Raw genomic sequence first — 18055 nt, forward strand, 5'->3', positions numbered from 1 at the left:
AACTAACTTAAGTCTCTTGTGGTAGAAACTGACACGGGTGGAAATGTGTGCCTCCAACATAGGAAAGTACATGTGTCTAAGTCCTTGTGTAGGTCTGTTAAGGTTTGAGGTGAACTTGATTTAAAACCTCTGATAGTGAATACCGGTATACTTGAGGAGAATGCATCTATTGAGTGTGAAATATTATATATTTTCCCCATGTTATACATTAGTTTTGTGAACATGGATGCGCTTAATCAATATAATTACACATATTTTCTCTTGTGAATTAATTTTGAGAGCTAAGGAGAAAATGACGCTTAAAGTGATGGTTTAATGCTCAATGGATTACCAAGTGGAGGATTGGATTTATGGAGGTCAAGATTGAAGAATTCAAGAGTCAAAGATCTAAGGAAACCAAGTGAGAAAGAAATAAAATTGAAATTAAAAAGTGCAGATAATAGACCATTCGATGACACCTTCGAAGACACCTTTTAGATATTGAAGTAAGTATTCGATGCCATTGAAGCCACCCTCGATCTCATCGCAAAAATCAGAAATTCTTTAATTTGTTGGTGGACATATTAATGTACTCTTCGACGCCATTGAAGGAGTGTTTGATTCTATCAAAGCCAAGTTCAATGTTATCGAGAAAATCACCAAATTCGAAAGTCGGTTGCTAGATAATTTTCTATTTTCATTCGGAACCTTCGATGAGACTTCGATGCCATCCAAGGTGCGATAGTTGCATAAAATTAAGTCAGTTCTGAATTTACTGCAAACAAAGCCTATTTAAAAGGGTGTTTTAGGTTCTTCTAATTACGAATTAGAGTAGAAGGAGTAGAGTAAGGAGCTGTGGAGCTTCAAAAAGTTCTCCCTACTCTTCAATCCTTCGGTTCTAATTAGTTTTTATGTTTTTTTTTTTTTTTTTTTTTTTTTTGAGTCTTAGTTTAATCATGCATATGGTTGGTTAATCCCTTAGTTAGAGCTAAGAGGTGAAGCTTATAGTTTTTCTTAATGTTTAGTTTACTTTGATTTAAGTATTTGGTTATTATGTTGAACAATTCTTAATGTTTTAGTTTACTTTGATCCATTATTGACTCCGAGCACTTTGGATGCTTGAGAAGGCTATAAATATGTTCTTACATATTTTGCAGTAGTTTGATTTTTAAAATCCATTGATCTACCATTGACTCTTAGTATAATCGATGCTTTAAATTCCCTACGATCAATACGTTGATGCTTTATGAGGAAAACAATTCAATAAAAGTTCAGAAAATCTATTTTAATACATCAATGATGCTTTAATTGCTCTATTATTCGACAGGATAGAATAAGACTTTGATTCCAGTTAAGTTATATTATTGAATCAAGTGAATTAATATTAAGATGACTGTAAGTGAATCATTAGCGCTCTAGTACTTTATTTTTGTAGTTTTAACTTCACAATTATTCTCTACAAAATCTTGGCAATTAGTTTAGATTCTAATTCTGATTCTAGGGTATTCCAGAAAGCACATAAATAGTTAGTCCTTGTGGGTACGACCTCAGTCTCACCGAGTTATCACTATTTCACAGCCTTGCACTTGGGGTTGTCTGAATAGCGTCTGCCGAGAGTGGATTAGGGAAATCGAACCACTATACATGCTTGTGTTTGCGATTGTATTTAAGTACAATTCAATTCATACTTATTGAATTGTATATATAATTGAATTGAATTATATGCAAGGCAATTAACTTGTCAAGCATAAACAACTTCACTATCACCTATATACTAGTTGCTTGATTGGCATATCTATTGTAGTTTATGTGATTGGACTCACTTTGGCTTGGAAGCCTTAAATTTTCCTTGAATAGTAATTGGTAAAATTGTTTAAATAGACAAATAATTTTTATTTGGTCCTAATTAGTCCCCTCTAGGACTTGGCCATAAGTATTTAGCTTCGCTAAGCTTTCGCACATGCCATGATAGAAATCTTAATCTCACCACACAATTTCAATTGATATTAAAGTGGGTTACTCTTCAAGGACTAACCGTCTGGAGTATGATCCATATAGGAGCCTTTTGAATTATGTCTACTTATGAGGAAAAAGTTAGGGTTACCCAAGGAAATGAACAAATTAGTAACATTTTCGGGTATGGGTGAACCTTTTGGGGACCATAGAGGAATTGAACTTAAGATGAATACTATTGCCTCTATCTCGAACATATATTTCAAACTAGGAATTCACATAAGGGAGATGCATTTAGGAAATTCATTTCCTATCTTGAAGATAATTCGGGTCATAGGAAATTCACACACAAGTGGGTTATGAAAAAATGTGACTTTAAAAGGTATATGAGGGCTTAATAGTTAAATCAGAGGAATTAAGTCTTGTTATTGAGCCAAATTGAAAAATTCTAAGGATTCAACCTCATTTGTGCTTAATAAGTATATTCAAGGATTTTAACCTCATTTCTTTGTGATAGTTTAGCCTTAAAGTTTCTTAAATGTAAGTATCACATGTTTAATGCTAGACTATCATTGTTCATTGTTGTTTCAAATAGTTTATCATGTGAATGACCATATATGCATGCTTTATGTTGTTAATGTTATATGCACCATATTCCCTTGTTAGTATGAGCTTATTAGTATATCCATGAAAAATAGAGCTTTCCATTTTTTTTTTTGTGCTTAATTGGTATATATATATGGAATTAACTCTTTCTTAAATACTTATAAAAAAGGGGGAGAAAGATCAAGTCCCACCAAAACAAGTTGAATTCTGTTTGGCATGATTTATTTGTTGATTGTAGGTAATTGATGAAGATAGGGAGAGTAATTATTGGGGAGCAATGTAGTATTACATGCTTTGTTTATATTAAGTTGTTAATCATTTGTAATTGGACATAATATTTTGAGTTGTTTTGGTATGTCATTGGTATGGACCATAACATGGTATAAGTTAGGTTTTTATCACGTAATTGATAAATGAGAAGATTGTTACTTTACTATTTTGTGCACCTTGTTGTCAATCACATGAGTCTGTGTGTCATATAGTCAATTAAGCCCTTAGAATGTGAAGACCGAAGACACAAGAGGATATGCAGCATCATAGGGCATCAAGGAGTAAAGAACACATAAATATGGTGCCTTGGTCACCTTAACCCTTAGACCCAAAACAACGTTAGCCTCTAGATGATTCTAATATTTATAGATAAACATTGATTGATCATCACATAGCCTTAGGAGATAAATTGGAACATGATAAGTAAGAATAATAGAGGTACAAAGTTACTATAAATATATGTGCCCAAAACAATAGTTTTCAAGTGGATCTTGATCCCATCGACAGACTATCGATAGGACTCTATGTGATCGAAATTCCACTCGATGGAATCGATTAGGTAACATTAAAACTGTCCAGTTACATTTCAGCTAGAATTTCGAATTGCTCGATTCCATCGAGGACTATCTTGATCTTATCGAAGGACCTTCTATCCCATCGAAGGGCCCTTCGATTTGATTGACAGAGTTGTTAACTAGCCGTTTTATAACCATTAAAACACGATTTCTTATAAAAGGGCATTCGGTTCTTGGGCAAAGGGATGAGTTTTTTGGTGCAATAAAATCTTAAATGATTCCCCACTTATTTCCCTCACCCTAAACTTTATACTAAAGAGGTTTGTGCTAATTTTCTTCTGATTATTTACTCTAATGAACATTCTTTACTTCATTACGATGATGTGGATGAACTCTTCATTTTCCAGAGATTAGACACTAAAATTATTGGTACTTATCTATATCTTTTAGGAAGACCCATCTAGCTAGGTGAATCCCCTGGGATTTCAACTTCCTATTAGTTGTGATAGATTCATCATCTTGTATGGCTTTGATCACCTCATTAGTATATCACATGCAAGGCGAACATTTGAATGAGCAAAAGCATTGGCATCAACGGTTGGGAGAGCACTGAAGAAGCTGATTCATACACATGAGAGTATTGAATAAGCATCTCAGGACAACACGTTAAAAGGAGTTCAATCCGAGAAGTAAGTTGTCATTTGTAAGTGTTCATATACACTCATTACTTGTGTATGATTGAGTATAATAGTTTGTAACTCAAACTCGATAGATTCTTATGTAGGACATACGCTCTTGTATAGGGACGAATTCACTGACATAGGTGTATACGTGGTCTACTAAGCACATGTGTGTATGTGTTAGTTTCCGTGAGAGCCTTCGGTGGGAGTGTACGTAGGTCCTTGGATTAGGATCAGTAGTGATTTTTGGTTAGCCAACAGAAAACCAACTTAAGTCTCTTGCGATAACAACTGACATATGTGGAAATGTGTGCCTCCGACATAGGAAAGTACGTGTCTAAGTCCTTGTGTAAGGCTCTTAAAGTTTGAGGTGAACCTGATTTAAAATCTTAGATATTAAATACCGGTGCACTCGAGAAGAGTGCGTTTGCCGGGAAAGGAGTACGAAAACCAAACTATTATACATGCTTGTATTTGTGATTACATTTAAGCATAATTCTATTCATGCTTATGTGGTTGATTAGTTAAATTATACGTATACTTTAATTGGATTGTATGTTAATCACTAAACTTTCAAAGCACACACAAACTTATAATTATCACCTATAGACTAGTTGTTTGATTGACATATCTATTGTAGTATATGTAATTCGACCCACTTTAGCGTGAAAGCCTTAATTAATTTTTTTTTAAGTAGTTTAATTGGTAAAATTATTTAAATAGGCAATTTATTATTATTATTTTATTTTTTAATTTGGTCTAATCACCCCCTCTGCAACTTAACTATAAATCTCTACCAAACTTCCACAAGTACTCAAGGTTCGTCACTTTATTTATTAGCCATCAAGCCTCTTCACAAGATTACACGTACCTAGAAGAAGGGAAAATACAAATTTCAGCTTTATCCAAAACTTCTGTCATTCCCAACAAGTTTTCAACCGTAGGCTTTCAATCTCAACTATTTTCCTGTGGTGTGATCCACTTGAGCCTTTGGGTTGCCTTATGTTTTTTTTAGCTCATGATCTAAAATTATTTAGCAAAATGAATGGATGATGTGAATATATACAACACATAAATCATGGTAGGAGACACTGTACCGACCTTGTTCTGCACCATGCAGTCCGAGTACCAATGGGAGTAAAGAGTTTTCTTTCCATTGCTGCGCACGTGGGGGGACTTTCCTCCACAATGTTCATCCAGAAGGCCTCCTTATCTTATCATCATGTGCCCCCCTCTTGGACCACACAAGCCTTCACTAGAAAAACTAATACTCGTTTCAATTACGTCCATCTATTGAAATGGCTCATCAAGGTCCACCCGCCCTTTGTTCCACTCTTCAAGCCACTGAAATCAGAGAGCCCGAGGTCGTCCGCCAAACGGCTGATTTTCACCCAACGGTGTGGGGAGATCACTTCCTTAACTACTCTGGAGACCACATGGTAGGAATTTTTCTCACATCTGTCCATGTGATGATGAAATCCATGCCATTCATCAAGTGGACCTATCGTGCATGCATTGTGGGACTTAAAATCCTGGCAGTCGATGCATCAATTGGCCACACGTGTACAAGGAGAATGCAGAGTAAAATGAGAGAGAAGAAAATCACCGCTGTTATACAATACATGTACACATCGCATCAGCCTCGTTTTTAGGCTGCAGATACATGCGTGGGACGCCCATACATGGCTGTAGTAGCATCCAGACGCCCATTCATGAAAAAATGTGGATGTTGGCTACATGTGCTTGTTTCATGCGATTACTAATCTTAGCTGAATGTGCAAATGCATGCACGTCACACCCAAATTTCAAATTTCCAAAAAAATAAAAATAAAATCACTAATCTATTATCATTTTTGAATTTTTGAATGGAATGGATGCAGAAGGTGGATGCATGGACTAGAAAGGTTGAAATGCTTAAGGAAGAAGTGAGAAGGATGCTGGTCAACGCCAAGGGATCAGTGCAAGAAATGAATCTGATCGATGATATCCAGCGGCTTGGAGTGGCTTATCACTTTGAAAAGGAGATTGACGAGGCATTACAGCGTATGTACGATGCATATACAGATGTTAATTATGATGATTTGTATGCTGTTGCACTCCGATTCCGACTGCTAAGGCAAGGAGGGTACAATGTGTCTTCAGGTAAAAAAAATCTTATCCTCTTTCTCTTTCTCTCCTCGCTCTGTATGTGTGTTGGCATATTCATGTAAGAAACAACGCATGACGTTGGATGCATGGAAATGAAGTGTCTACCTTTGCATAGACCCCAACGTCCATAGAAAGGAGCGGACTAGGAAATCGGATTGCGTACTGAGTTACTCAGTACGTCTTTTATCGTACCGAGTAAACTCTGTTGGGCTCACCGGGAATTTATGTGGTTTTTTTAAAGCTTATTTTACGGGTAAGTCCCAAAATTGAAGCATATCCAAATCTTAAGTGGAACCCACTATAGGAAACATTGGGAATAATGTTTCCACCGTTGAAACCTTGATAGGGCTCATAGTTATGTTTATTTGTCATCCAACCTGTTCATAAGATCACAAAGACATGGATGAAGGGAAAACACAAATATCAGCTTGATCAAAAACTTCTATGGCCCCCCAGAATATTTCAATGGTAAACGTTTAATTCACACTGTTTCCTGTGGTGTGGTCCACTTAAGATTTGGATATATTTAATTCTTTGGATCAAGTCATAAAATTATCTGGTAAAATGAATGGACGGAGTTGATTAACTACAGAAAATCAACTCCATAAATCACGGTGGATCCCACAGAGCTTACTCAGTACGCAATCCGCTTCCGCGGATTAGACGTTGCCCGGGTAACACCTTATTGGGTGTTACCTTTACCGTGTGGGGCCACCTTGCTGATCCGTTTTTTCAGCTCATTTTAGATCGGTATGACAAAACTTAACCAGATCTAAATCTCCAGTGGACCACACCACTGGAAAAAGTCGTGAATGATCATTAAAAGCTTTTTGTAAGCCGGAAAAGCTTTGGATCCAGCTTATCTTTGTATTTTCCCTTCATCCAGGTCTGATTGGCATTAACAACATGTTGGATGGAAACTAAACATTAAGGAGTTGCTCAATGTGGGCCCTAGGAAGTTTTTAATAGTGGGCGTTCAATCACCACCGTTTCTTATAGTGTGGTCCAAACTATTCTTTGATGTTGGGACTATATCACAAAATGCGCTAGAAAAACAGATGGATGCCATGTACATATATACTACACATCATCAATGTGGACCCCACGATAAGGGTAACACCCACTGAGGTGTTACCTAGAAAGGGCCTGATCGGTGGATCCGTGAATCCCTGACTGTGGGGCCACATTAATGTATATTCCTTACATCCACGGCATCCGTACATTTTAATAGCTCGTTTTAGGTCATGGTCCTAAAAACTAAGTAGATCCAAATCTTACGTGGACCACACCACAAGAACAAGTGGTGATCGAATAACCACCATTAAAAATTTCTTTGGGGGCACTGGAATGTTTATTTACCATCTGACCTGTTGATAAGGCCACAAAGACATGGACAAAGAACTGAATAAATGTAAGCTTAACCCAAAACTTTTGTGTCCTTCGAGAAGTTTTTAACGGTCAATGGCTAATGTTTCCTATGATGTGGTCCACCTACGATGTGGATCTGCTTCACTTTTGGAAGAATGATCTAAAATGATCTTTCGAAATGGATGGTCCACGTCGATTGAAGGCACATACATCACAGTGGGCCTTATAGTCTGGGATCCACCCACTGGTGGATCTGATGGCCCACTGAAGTCCCGCCCCTTAAGAGGTCGTTTGGATGCCTGTAAAGTCCTTAAATAGTAATCCGATTGCACAGGTAATCGAATTACATTTTACATGAGTTGTTTGGATGGGTTTATTTATTTGTATCGAGATTACATGCCGTAATCGGATTACAACTTTTAGTATAATCTAAAATATGACAAAATGGCATGTTTCATATTACAAGCAACGAATATATTTTTTTTGAAATTTTTATATGCATGGAGAATTATGGCGCGGCTTGGGTATTCCCATCCCCTTCTTCCAAAAGTCGGACCATAGTTCGGTGATATAAATCATCGTGCATTTATGGCCCATTGTATATAGCCCCCATGTACATGTAGGGCCCACAATATCCTCTCTATTTGTATCGTCCATCCACGTTCAAAGAATTACTAATCACAATCTAGCCCATTGTATATGTGGGATCATCCATCTATGACCTGTTGTACACAATCATGTATCATGTTTGGCCTGTTGTATACACCATTTTCGGCACCCTAACATGGATCAATGAAAGTTTGTCACATATTTACACTACGGGGCTAATACTAGCAGAAATCCAACTCTTGCCCAAGATGCATTTCACATGTTCATAATTCCAAAAATATCTGAACATTAACAAGTCTATAATCAATTCAACATAGTTATTCACAATCATAATCATAATACAATCAACTATAGCAATACAAAAATTTATTTTAATCATATAAAGAGAAAACATGTTGGGATTACGCACCTGAATATTTGATAAGGAAAGTTAGGGAGAAATCTGATGGAGCAAATAAGGGAATACATATAATCCATATCCAGTGCACCACAATATTAAAAATGAATGGAAGACAAAAGATCAAGTTCATAAGCCATTGATTTGTTTAGATCACTAAGGCCATAAATGGTAGTGATTCGTAGATTCTACAAAATAATGTACCTAATGAATAGAGTTTAAGTTATCAATCGCAATAAAAAAGGTAGACTAGATATCTTATAAGATGACCCACCACATGAATGGCTTGGATCTTATAACAGCATGCTATGATGATACATATTACAACATGTGGATGTGTTATCCTAAACATGCATGTGGCTTGGATAAGTTTTACTATATATCCACGTATGGTAGAAATACATTATATTATATATATCTAACAAATATTTTTAACATGGGTTCTACTACGAGGATCTAAACTGATTACATGGTTACCATTATTGTAGTGAACCTTAGAAAGAAATTTCAATCCAATCCGAAATCTATGGGAGTCGCAATAACATATAAGATTACCATACAACCACCATTGTTTTCTTACCGTACAAGCCACATAAATTTGGATGTCCTAAATTTACACTGAGCCCAAAATCGCCTTCCAAACCAAATGGATGGGGTGGATACAATACAAATTTATAATCTCATGGTCCAAGATGGTCTCTAACATCTGGGAATCACACTCGGTTTCAAACGCTAGAACCAAATTTTTTATTTGTATTTTTTTTTTTTTTGAATGGGTCCAATGATAATCTGAGCTATGGGTGAGATGGGTAATCCCCACATAAGGGGTGAGCCTAAAAATCTCCTCAAAACAATACTTCTATGGCACACACGAATGCTCAAATGTAACCATTCATTTTTCACTATTTAAGGCACTGTAGTTCACCTGAGTTTTCTTTCGAATAAGTTTTTAAACCCCAAGTCTCTTATTAAGTGATAAGATTAGTAGATGTCATGAATTTGTCACTTGCATCAAGACAGTCCTACATAGATGATCCATGGATCCGGAACAATTCTGGATCCATGAATACACAAATTTCGCTTTTGCATGCTAGAGAGTTTATATATATATATATATATTGTTTCTGATGGTCCACATAGAATGTGCATGTACTAAATCTATTATATTTACCAATTTACCAACATCATTTTACGCTATTGGTAAAAAAAAATGAGTCAGATTTGTGATTCTGGTGGATCGTACCATCATGAACAATACAGACCGTTCTTCCACCAATAAAACATATACCATCCTTATCTTGGGCCCTCCTAATTGTCTATCTGAGATCTGGATAGTTCATTGGTTCACCCAATTATTTTTGAATAGTCAAAAGAATTACTATTTTCATTGTAAGTCCCTGCGGCCCCAATAGATCTGTCAATGGTGAATGTATCATGAATTCTATTTTGGATATTATGGCCTAGCAAAATGTTGATTGGACCTATTTTTTAGGGATTTATCATATTTTTATCCTCAAAACCTAATGGATTGAATCGATCGGGCCTCATTTGCATTAATAAACCCAACAAGTAATTCAAGTAAAAGCAAAACAAGTTTTTACATATTTGCTTTTTTACTTGTTTTACACGTGTAAGGTGCTCCAAGGTGCACCATGCATATATACACTTATTGATATATACGCACAAGGGTTGCACCCATGGTAAATCCACATTGTACCCATCGTGCAAGCCCAAAGTATAATAATATAAATAAAAGAATAAAAGAATATTAAATAAAATATTGACCTTACAAGCCCTTCATCATCTTATCTATATCTATCCCTTATCTTTTCTCTCTTGGTTTTTTCTCTGTGATTGGAGAGAATGTCTCGCCCTTATAAAGAGAGAATGGTTCATCGGATAAGATAAGGTGAGGATTGTTGCAAGCGATTTGATATCTTTTTTAAAATAAAAAATAAAATAATAATAATAAAAAATAAATAAATAAATAAACTAAAAATTTTAATCTCTATAAAATTTTGAGTTGTTACATATCTCATATAGACCAGTTACTCAGATAATTGTATTATTTGTAGTTTATGTACTTAGACCCACTTGACTTGGAAGCCTAAATGTTAATTGCTTTTAATTGGCGTATATTTTTAAGTGATCCCTATTCACTCCTCTATAAGACTTAGCCATAGTCATTATTCTAAGTTTTGTAAGCTTCCACGAAGCGTGGTATCGTGTTTAGACAATTGACACAATTTCACTTAAGTTCATAAAGTGATGTCTATTGTCACAAGCAAAAATAATCCATTCAGTAGGGCTAACCCCTATCCTTCCACAAATCACCTGAACGCTAAGCGCAACTAGTGGTTGAGAGGATAATTGGATCCGGTGTCTAGTCTCCAATTTATCCATCTTAATGCAGGGGAACACCAACAGTTCAATTAAACCTCAAGTTGAGTAGACTTTGGCACACCCGTGCATCATACCCACCCATAAAAATCGAATAAAGGCCCTTGTTCAGACATATGGCCTTGTTTAATTGAATTTGCAGCAACACTCCGCTTTTTAATATATCTTTGTACCTCTCCTTGTATCATGTACCTCTCTTTATATCATGTTTGGCCCGCTATACACATGGGTTGATCGTGCAATATGTATGTCTTAACTGTATATGTATGCCCATGTACATGTCGCCAACATATTTGGGGGCCGCTTTATATATGGAGTATACTATTTATGTTAAGGAAATTTGGATTAGTGGGCCCACTTTTGTGGCCTACCAAATGATTGGTTTAGTGTAAGGATTAGCTACATGCTTTATCTAGTTAGGCTTATTCCAATGATCCATGTTAAATGAAAAATTTATACGCCATTCGATGATTTTTAAAGGATTTAAAACTCCAAACTCTATCATATATAAATACCCAGTTATGGACTGCAAATAATTTACAGGTTATACAAACACAAATAATTATTTACTTGTAAACATATTACAATTTAAAGCCAAACAAGACCGGCTATAAGCACTCTATACTTGAAATTTGATTACCTGCAATCAGATTATAACTTAAAACATTTACAGTCATACAAACAACCCCTTGAAAAGGTGAGTAGAAAGAGCAAACTATTGTCAACGTTTTGCACCCCATGAAACAAGGTGCCAAATTTTAAAAGAGAAGTTAGATTAGGAATTTTTAAAGCAAAATTCTCTAGGAGTTCCAATTTCACCAAATAATGCCTCCTTACTAAATTGACTGACATGTGCTTTTTAATGGAAAGATTGCACAAATGCCACCATTAAAAAAAAAAAAAAAAACAATGGACTTGAGATTTGTGGGGCTCGTGTGGTCAGTGTAGGACATCTAGCCTATCCAACATATTGACCGAGCATGATGATATAAAAAAATAATAATAATAAATAAATAAAATAAAACCAAAAAAAATAAAAATAAAAATAAAAACCTATCAAATCATTCAATGGGTTACAAATAAATTTGAATGTTTTTGGGTGGTGTAAATTGTTTCTTCTGATATAGCCCACTTAAATGATTGGATTCTCCATAATTTCTTTTTTAATCTGACCATAGTGAGGCATCTATCGGATGCAATGGATGCCTTGGATGTCATATACATACCATTTAGGCCCCGCATAAGGGGTTTGGTAATTTGACAGCTCCAAATGTACCAATACATAACTCAAATCTCCACAATGGTTGAGACATTATTTTGTAAAATGCAAATTAGTGAGGAATTTTGCTGTACAACTCTATTTATGGCATATCCTTGTGACGTCATCTCAAACTCCTTTTACCATTTGTACCCCTTTTTCACCCGGGAGTGGATTAGGTGCCCATGTGGAGCCCACTGTAATGCATTTTTTTTTTCTATATTCACACCGTCAATCCAACTGGTTTTACCAAATCGTTTTAGTTCATGAGCCCAAAAAATGAAGAAGATCCAAATCTCAGGTAGACAATACTATATGAAACAGTGGTGATTGAACGCCCTGTCATTAAAAACTTCCTATGGCCCAAAGTGATGTTCTAGTAACGCTTATGTGCCATCCAATCTATTGATAAGGTCACATAAACTGGGAAGAAGGGGAAAAACAAATATGAGATTGATCCAAAACTTGTGTGGCCCATTAATGGCCATTCACTTTTGTTTCCTATGTATAGTCCACCTGAGAAATTGGATATATGCTTGTGGGGGGTATACAATACATACATCCAGATGGGGGCTACAGTAATGGCTGCACCGTCTTGGGTGAGGCCGGCACCGCACCTAATCGGCTCCCATTTCATAAGATGTGAAATGCACAACAATACTAATGACTATAGCATGTGGATTGAGAGCATCGACCAGTGAGATTTTTGCCAATGGCTCACAAGTGATCCGACCTCTTAGACAAATTTCCTAGATCATCACATGCACGCACTCATACATGGGCATGCACCATCACAGGCCATTTGTAGACAACTGACATAGGGGAAGACGTGAGGTCGAGCACCATCTTCCTCAAGAGGATAACTATTCCGAATCCACGGAACTTCTCTAGACTCCTCACAGAGACTTCTCGAATCCACGAGGAAAGAAAGCAGAAAATAGAAATAAATTCTAATAAATTCGAAATTGATTGATGAATAATTAAAAACGAGTTCACAACCCTTTAAATAAGGGTACCAAGCAATGGGAAAGAAATTAGAATCAAACTACAACTCAAACTCCTAGAATCCGCGACTTACTATAAATAGTAAACTTACTATTTATAGACGATCGTGATGTCTACTAGTGCGCAAGGTTTTCGGCCAAAAATAGTAAGTGTCCTATTTGGCTTCACCAAACCGTTCTCCTAATTATTCTAAGCTCTTTTCACATTGGGCACAACTCCTAAAGCCCAACGGATGAAGAGTTATAATCAAACTAAAACTTACTATTTATAGTAAAAATGAAATTAAAACAGGGAAACGACTATCGATCAAGGGGTTTTTCGCAATTCCGGGCTGCGCAACCCGGCATAGCGGGGTTGGTTGGCTAAAGTAGCTCGTTCTACCCCAAAATCATATATTTTACGTCAGATAACTCATTCCGGATTGCAAGATACGCCCGATCTAAGGTCCGATGGTCCGGATCACTTCTGTCGTCGACTGGGCCTTTTCTGATCCATCTTGGCCATGAAACTGTCCGCGACCCGCTCTACATCAACAATGGCCTGTCTAGCCATGTAAATTCAAAATCAGAAATACATCATATTTGAAGTTTCCATTTGTAGACCATGACCATGAAAATTTAAACGGTGAAGCAGATGTTTTCAGCAAATTCAAAGGTGAGGATGGAAACTTCAAAGCAACCCTAAGCAGCAATGTGAGGGGCATGTTAAGTTTATATGAAGCCGCGTACTTAAGCATACAAGGAGAAGATATATTGGATGAAGCAATTGTTTTCACTAGTGGCCATCTTAAGACCATCGTGGCATACCTTCATCATCCTCTTGATGCAAAGGTACAGCGGGCCCTAGAGCTTCCACTACACAAGCGCATACCAAGGCTGGAGTCAAGGTGCTACATTTCACTCTATCCAGAAGTTGAGTCTCACAACGACGTGTTGCTTGAGCTTGCAAGATTGGATTTTAATTGTCTACAGTCACTGCATCAGAGAGAGTTGAGGGACCTCTCTAGGTAAGTTTCATAATTATCTTTTTAGTGATGCATTTGGATGGCTTATGGGGGGTCAATATGCCGTATCCTCAATAATAAGATACATTGATGTGTAGGTGGTGGAAAGATCTTGGGCTTGCAACCAAGTACCCTTTTGCAAGAGATAGATTGGTGGAAACGTACCTTTGGATTTTGGGACTGTACTTTGAGCCTCAGTACACCCGTGCAAGAGCCATAACAACCAAAATAATGAAAATTTCATCGATAATTGATGACACTTACGATGCATATGCCACCTTCGAGGAACTTGAAATATTCACTAATGCAGTCTACAGGTTTGATGATATGTAAAAAGAGTTATAAGAGTTCCTTGCTTGGAGGTTATCTAATTCAACATACCTGGCCCATTGACACTCCTACCAATCGCTCCATTAGTTAGGCCTCACCTTGCAGGTGATCTGTCTGGCCGAGAATCAAGTGGGCCACAATGTGCAAAACCAATAAAAGGGATAAGAAAGAAGAAGGCCAACCAAAGAACTCTACCTATAGCTTCTTTCATCCATTCACTTGCTCACACGATGTGGCCCACTTGATATCTGGACCAGTCTGATTTTTCAGTCATTGAATCTACAGTGGAACATAATTGATAGATGGGTCTACACTTCCATACCTGTGTAGTTTTGGACCGCAATACTCCTTTGCTTCTGTTGTTACTTATGTACAAAGAAGTGATATAGTCTATTACTCCAGTGTATGTCTGGAACCCTCCTTGAAATTTCAATATTCTTGCTCAAATCACCGGAGAGGGTGAATGGTGGTGGATAAACTATAAACTGGGAAATGGTGTATCTTTCTTATGCAACTGATTACGGTGGAATCACCATCCATGTGAAATTTTAGAGACGCGTAACTTTCAGGTGGGAACTTGAGGCCTCAGAAGGGCTTCCAGATTACATGAAGGCTTGCTATCTTGTGCTCCTGAACACTGTGGATGAAATAGAGAGCCAGATGATGCCAGATGAAAAATTCTATCGTACAAACTACATAAAAAGAGAAGTATGATATCCAACTCTACTTCATGAGATTATTAGTGTTGGAGATTTTCAAATGGGAGTGATGGTTTATCGTTTGTGGATGATTGGTATTGCAAATGTACAACTGCATGTTCTTCCTCATATATTCTCCTCTTTATTTTATTTTATTTTTTGAATTTTTCTAAAGGAGATTTGGTTTGATATGGCATGATTAGATGAAGGTGCTCGTCCAGTCCTACTTGGATGAAGCCAAATGGGTCAACAGAAGGCACGTGCCTAAAATAGAAGAGCATCTTCATGTTTCACTACTCAGTTGTGGCTTCTCATTACTCATTGGTGTTGGCTATGTTGGCATGGGAGATGTGGCCAGCAAGGAAGTCTTTGATTGGCTGAATACCCATCCAAAGTTCGTTATGGATTTGTCTATTGTATGCCGACTGGTGGATGACATCGTAGGCCATCATGTAAGAATACTCTCTCTCTCTCTCTCTCTCTCTCTCTCTCTCTCTCTCTCTCTCTGTAGTTCTAAAACTCGCTGGCTTGAGTCAACCCACAACAAGATTTTGAGCTGATTCGTTGTGAAACTTTGTTCTCAGTGTAACTCAATTGAGACTTGGCATGGCTCACGTGAGTCGACTCAACGTGACAAACTGAAGTAAAGCACTCTCTCTCTCTCTCTCTCTCTCTCTCTCTCTCTCTCTCTCTCTGTGTAGTTCTAAAACTCGCTGGCTTGAGTCAACCCACAAAAAGATTTTGAGCTGATTCGTTGTGAAACTTTGTTCTCAGTGTGACTCAATTGAGACTTGGCATGGCTCACGTGAGTCGACTCAACGTGACAAACTGAAGTAAAGCACTATTCAACGAGATGCTGATAAATTCTATTTTTATATATCTAATCCCTGCTGAAATTATTTTAGATATTTACAAATAATTATTGAATTTTAATCTTTATTATTATTAGAAAGTGAGTCGAGTCGGGTTAAGTTTTCAAGTCCACCCGGCCGGCTGAGTTGAGTCAAGTTTTCGTTTTTTGGAACTGTCTTGTACATGTTCTTATCGCCCATTTATGCTGCTGATACCTGAAGTTTGAGCAAGAGAGGGAGCATGTTGCTTCAACTGTCGAGTGCTACATGAAGGAGCATGGTGTATCAGAGGAAGAAGCATGTACCAAGCTTCGAGAAATGATTGCTATGGGGTGGAAGGACATAAACAAGGCATGCCTTAGACCGACAGTTATCCCATTGCCACTTCTTCTTCGAGGGACCAACTTACCACGTGTGATAGAAGACCTATACATCCATGGAGATGGATATACTCATTCCAAACATGAGACGAAAGAGAAAGTCATTGCGCTGCTTGTTGATCCTGTTCCCATTCCCATGTGAAAATGGGGTGTGCCACACTCGTCTTTGGTTGCTTAAATAAATCTCTGTTTTACACTTACCCATATTGTATAAGGGTGGGGCTACATCCAATGCATATATTTAGGTTTATAGGATTATTGGGTGTTTTACACTTATCTATATTGTATGAGGGTTGGGGCACATCCAAACTATTTCTCATATGCATCTAATTTATGTTTATATGATTATTGGGTGCTTACCAAGGGTTTATAGTTTTCTAGTATGGTTGTGATAATATCCATACCCATTATCATGATGCGTCTACATTAGTCTTTTGCTAGATTTTTTTTTTTTTTTTTAATCCATCTTTTTTTTTTTTTTTTTGGGTCAAGCAGGCAAATTATTGCCTGAAAATTCATTCATAAGGAGAAAATTACATGGCGGATACTGTACCTTGGGTTTCCCATGGAGCACAAAAAAGACCCTCGGGGCAACCTATCATAAGACCTATACAAAGTCCAATTCTCTAATGGTGTCGAGCCCTACCTTATCTAGCACAACCATCCCTCGGATGGCAAGAGGGAGCCTCTCACGCCTCCTTGTAACAGTAGCGGTGTTGGAGATCACTGCCCTCTCACACCAACCCATCTGTTGGGCCATTCCCCTCTCTAATGTGAACAAAACGGAAACAACCTAGGCTATTGAGGCTGGATATGCGAGCCGTCCAATCCGTCCATTTCCAGCCCACCTGAGAAACGTGGTTCAGCGAGTTGACCACCAACTTAGAATCCGATTCAACTACCAACTTTGAAAAGCCCAGGTTAGCGCAAATGACAAGCCTGTCATAGACTGCTCTAAATTCTGCACTGTTGTTTGAGCCTAACCCATAGCCATTGGAAAATGCAAAAGACGGTGTTACTTTCAGCACTCCTACAAATACCACCTCCACCCGACATCCCCAGGTTCCTTTTGGCCGACCCGTCAACATTTAGTTTGACCCAATCACCCTTAGGCCTCACCCATTTCACCACCTTGAACTTCTTCATGGGACGGGGAGGCTCATTGATTCCAAGGTTCCTTAATTGTAGCCAACCTACCCAGGAATCCGATCTGGCTTGAGGATCTCTTTTACTGACCCATCTCAGCCACCAGTTAATACGAGCTATGACCGCCAAAAAGGAAATATTCCTACCGTCGAACTTTGCTGAGTTTCTAGCTTTCCATATTTCCCAAAGCATAAAACAAGGGGCCAAACCGTGGAGCTGGAATAAGGAGGCTTCCAGTGGTGTCACCCCCCACCATTGTTCCAACCTGCCTTGAGCTGAGCAGAGGGTCGCAAGGTTTACGCCAAACACATTGCTGAAATGACGCCATATCTCCATAGCTAGATAGTTGTTGATAAACAAGTGGTCTAGTGTTTCGATGCTGGGCTGCTGGGCTTGAATTTTCGGGCAGCAAACACAGGTGGACGCCAGAGAAATACCCTTTGATGCAGGACATGAAAA

The 18055-nt window shown here is 37.7% G+C and overlaps 1 protein-coding gene across 1 annotated transcript; it reads left to right on the top strand.

Moving 5' to 3' along the window:
- The first annotated feature begins 5877 nt into the window (after positions 1–5877).
- LOC131245475 ((-)-germacrene D synthase-like) lies at positions 5878–16818 on the top strand. Its single transcript, XM_058244970.1, has 6 exons — positions 5878–6145; positions 13789–14194; positions 14290–14508; positions 15091–15229; positions 15423–15671; positions 16293–16818. Exons 1-6 carry the CDS (start codon positions 5878–5880, stop codon positions 16590–16592), a joined length of 1581 nt encoding a protein of 526 aa, XP_058100953.1. The 3' UTR covers positions 16593–16818.
- Positions 16819–18055: the final 1237 nt, after the last annotated feature.

This window comes from Magnolia sinica, chromosome 1 (genome assembly GCF_029962835.1).
Source record: "Magnolia sinica isolate HGM2019 chromosome 1, MsV1, whole genome shotgun sequence".
NCBI lineage: Eukaryota > Viridiplantae > Streptophyta > Magnoliopsida > Magnoliales > Magnoliaceae > Magnolia > Magnolia sinica.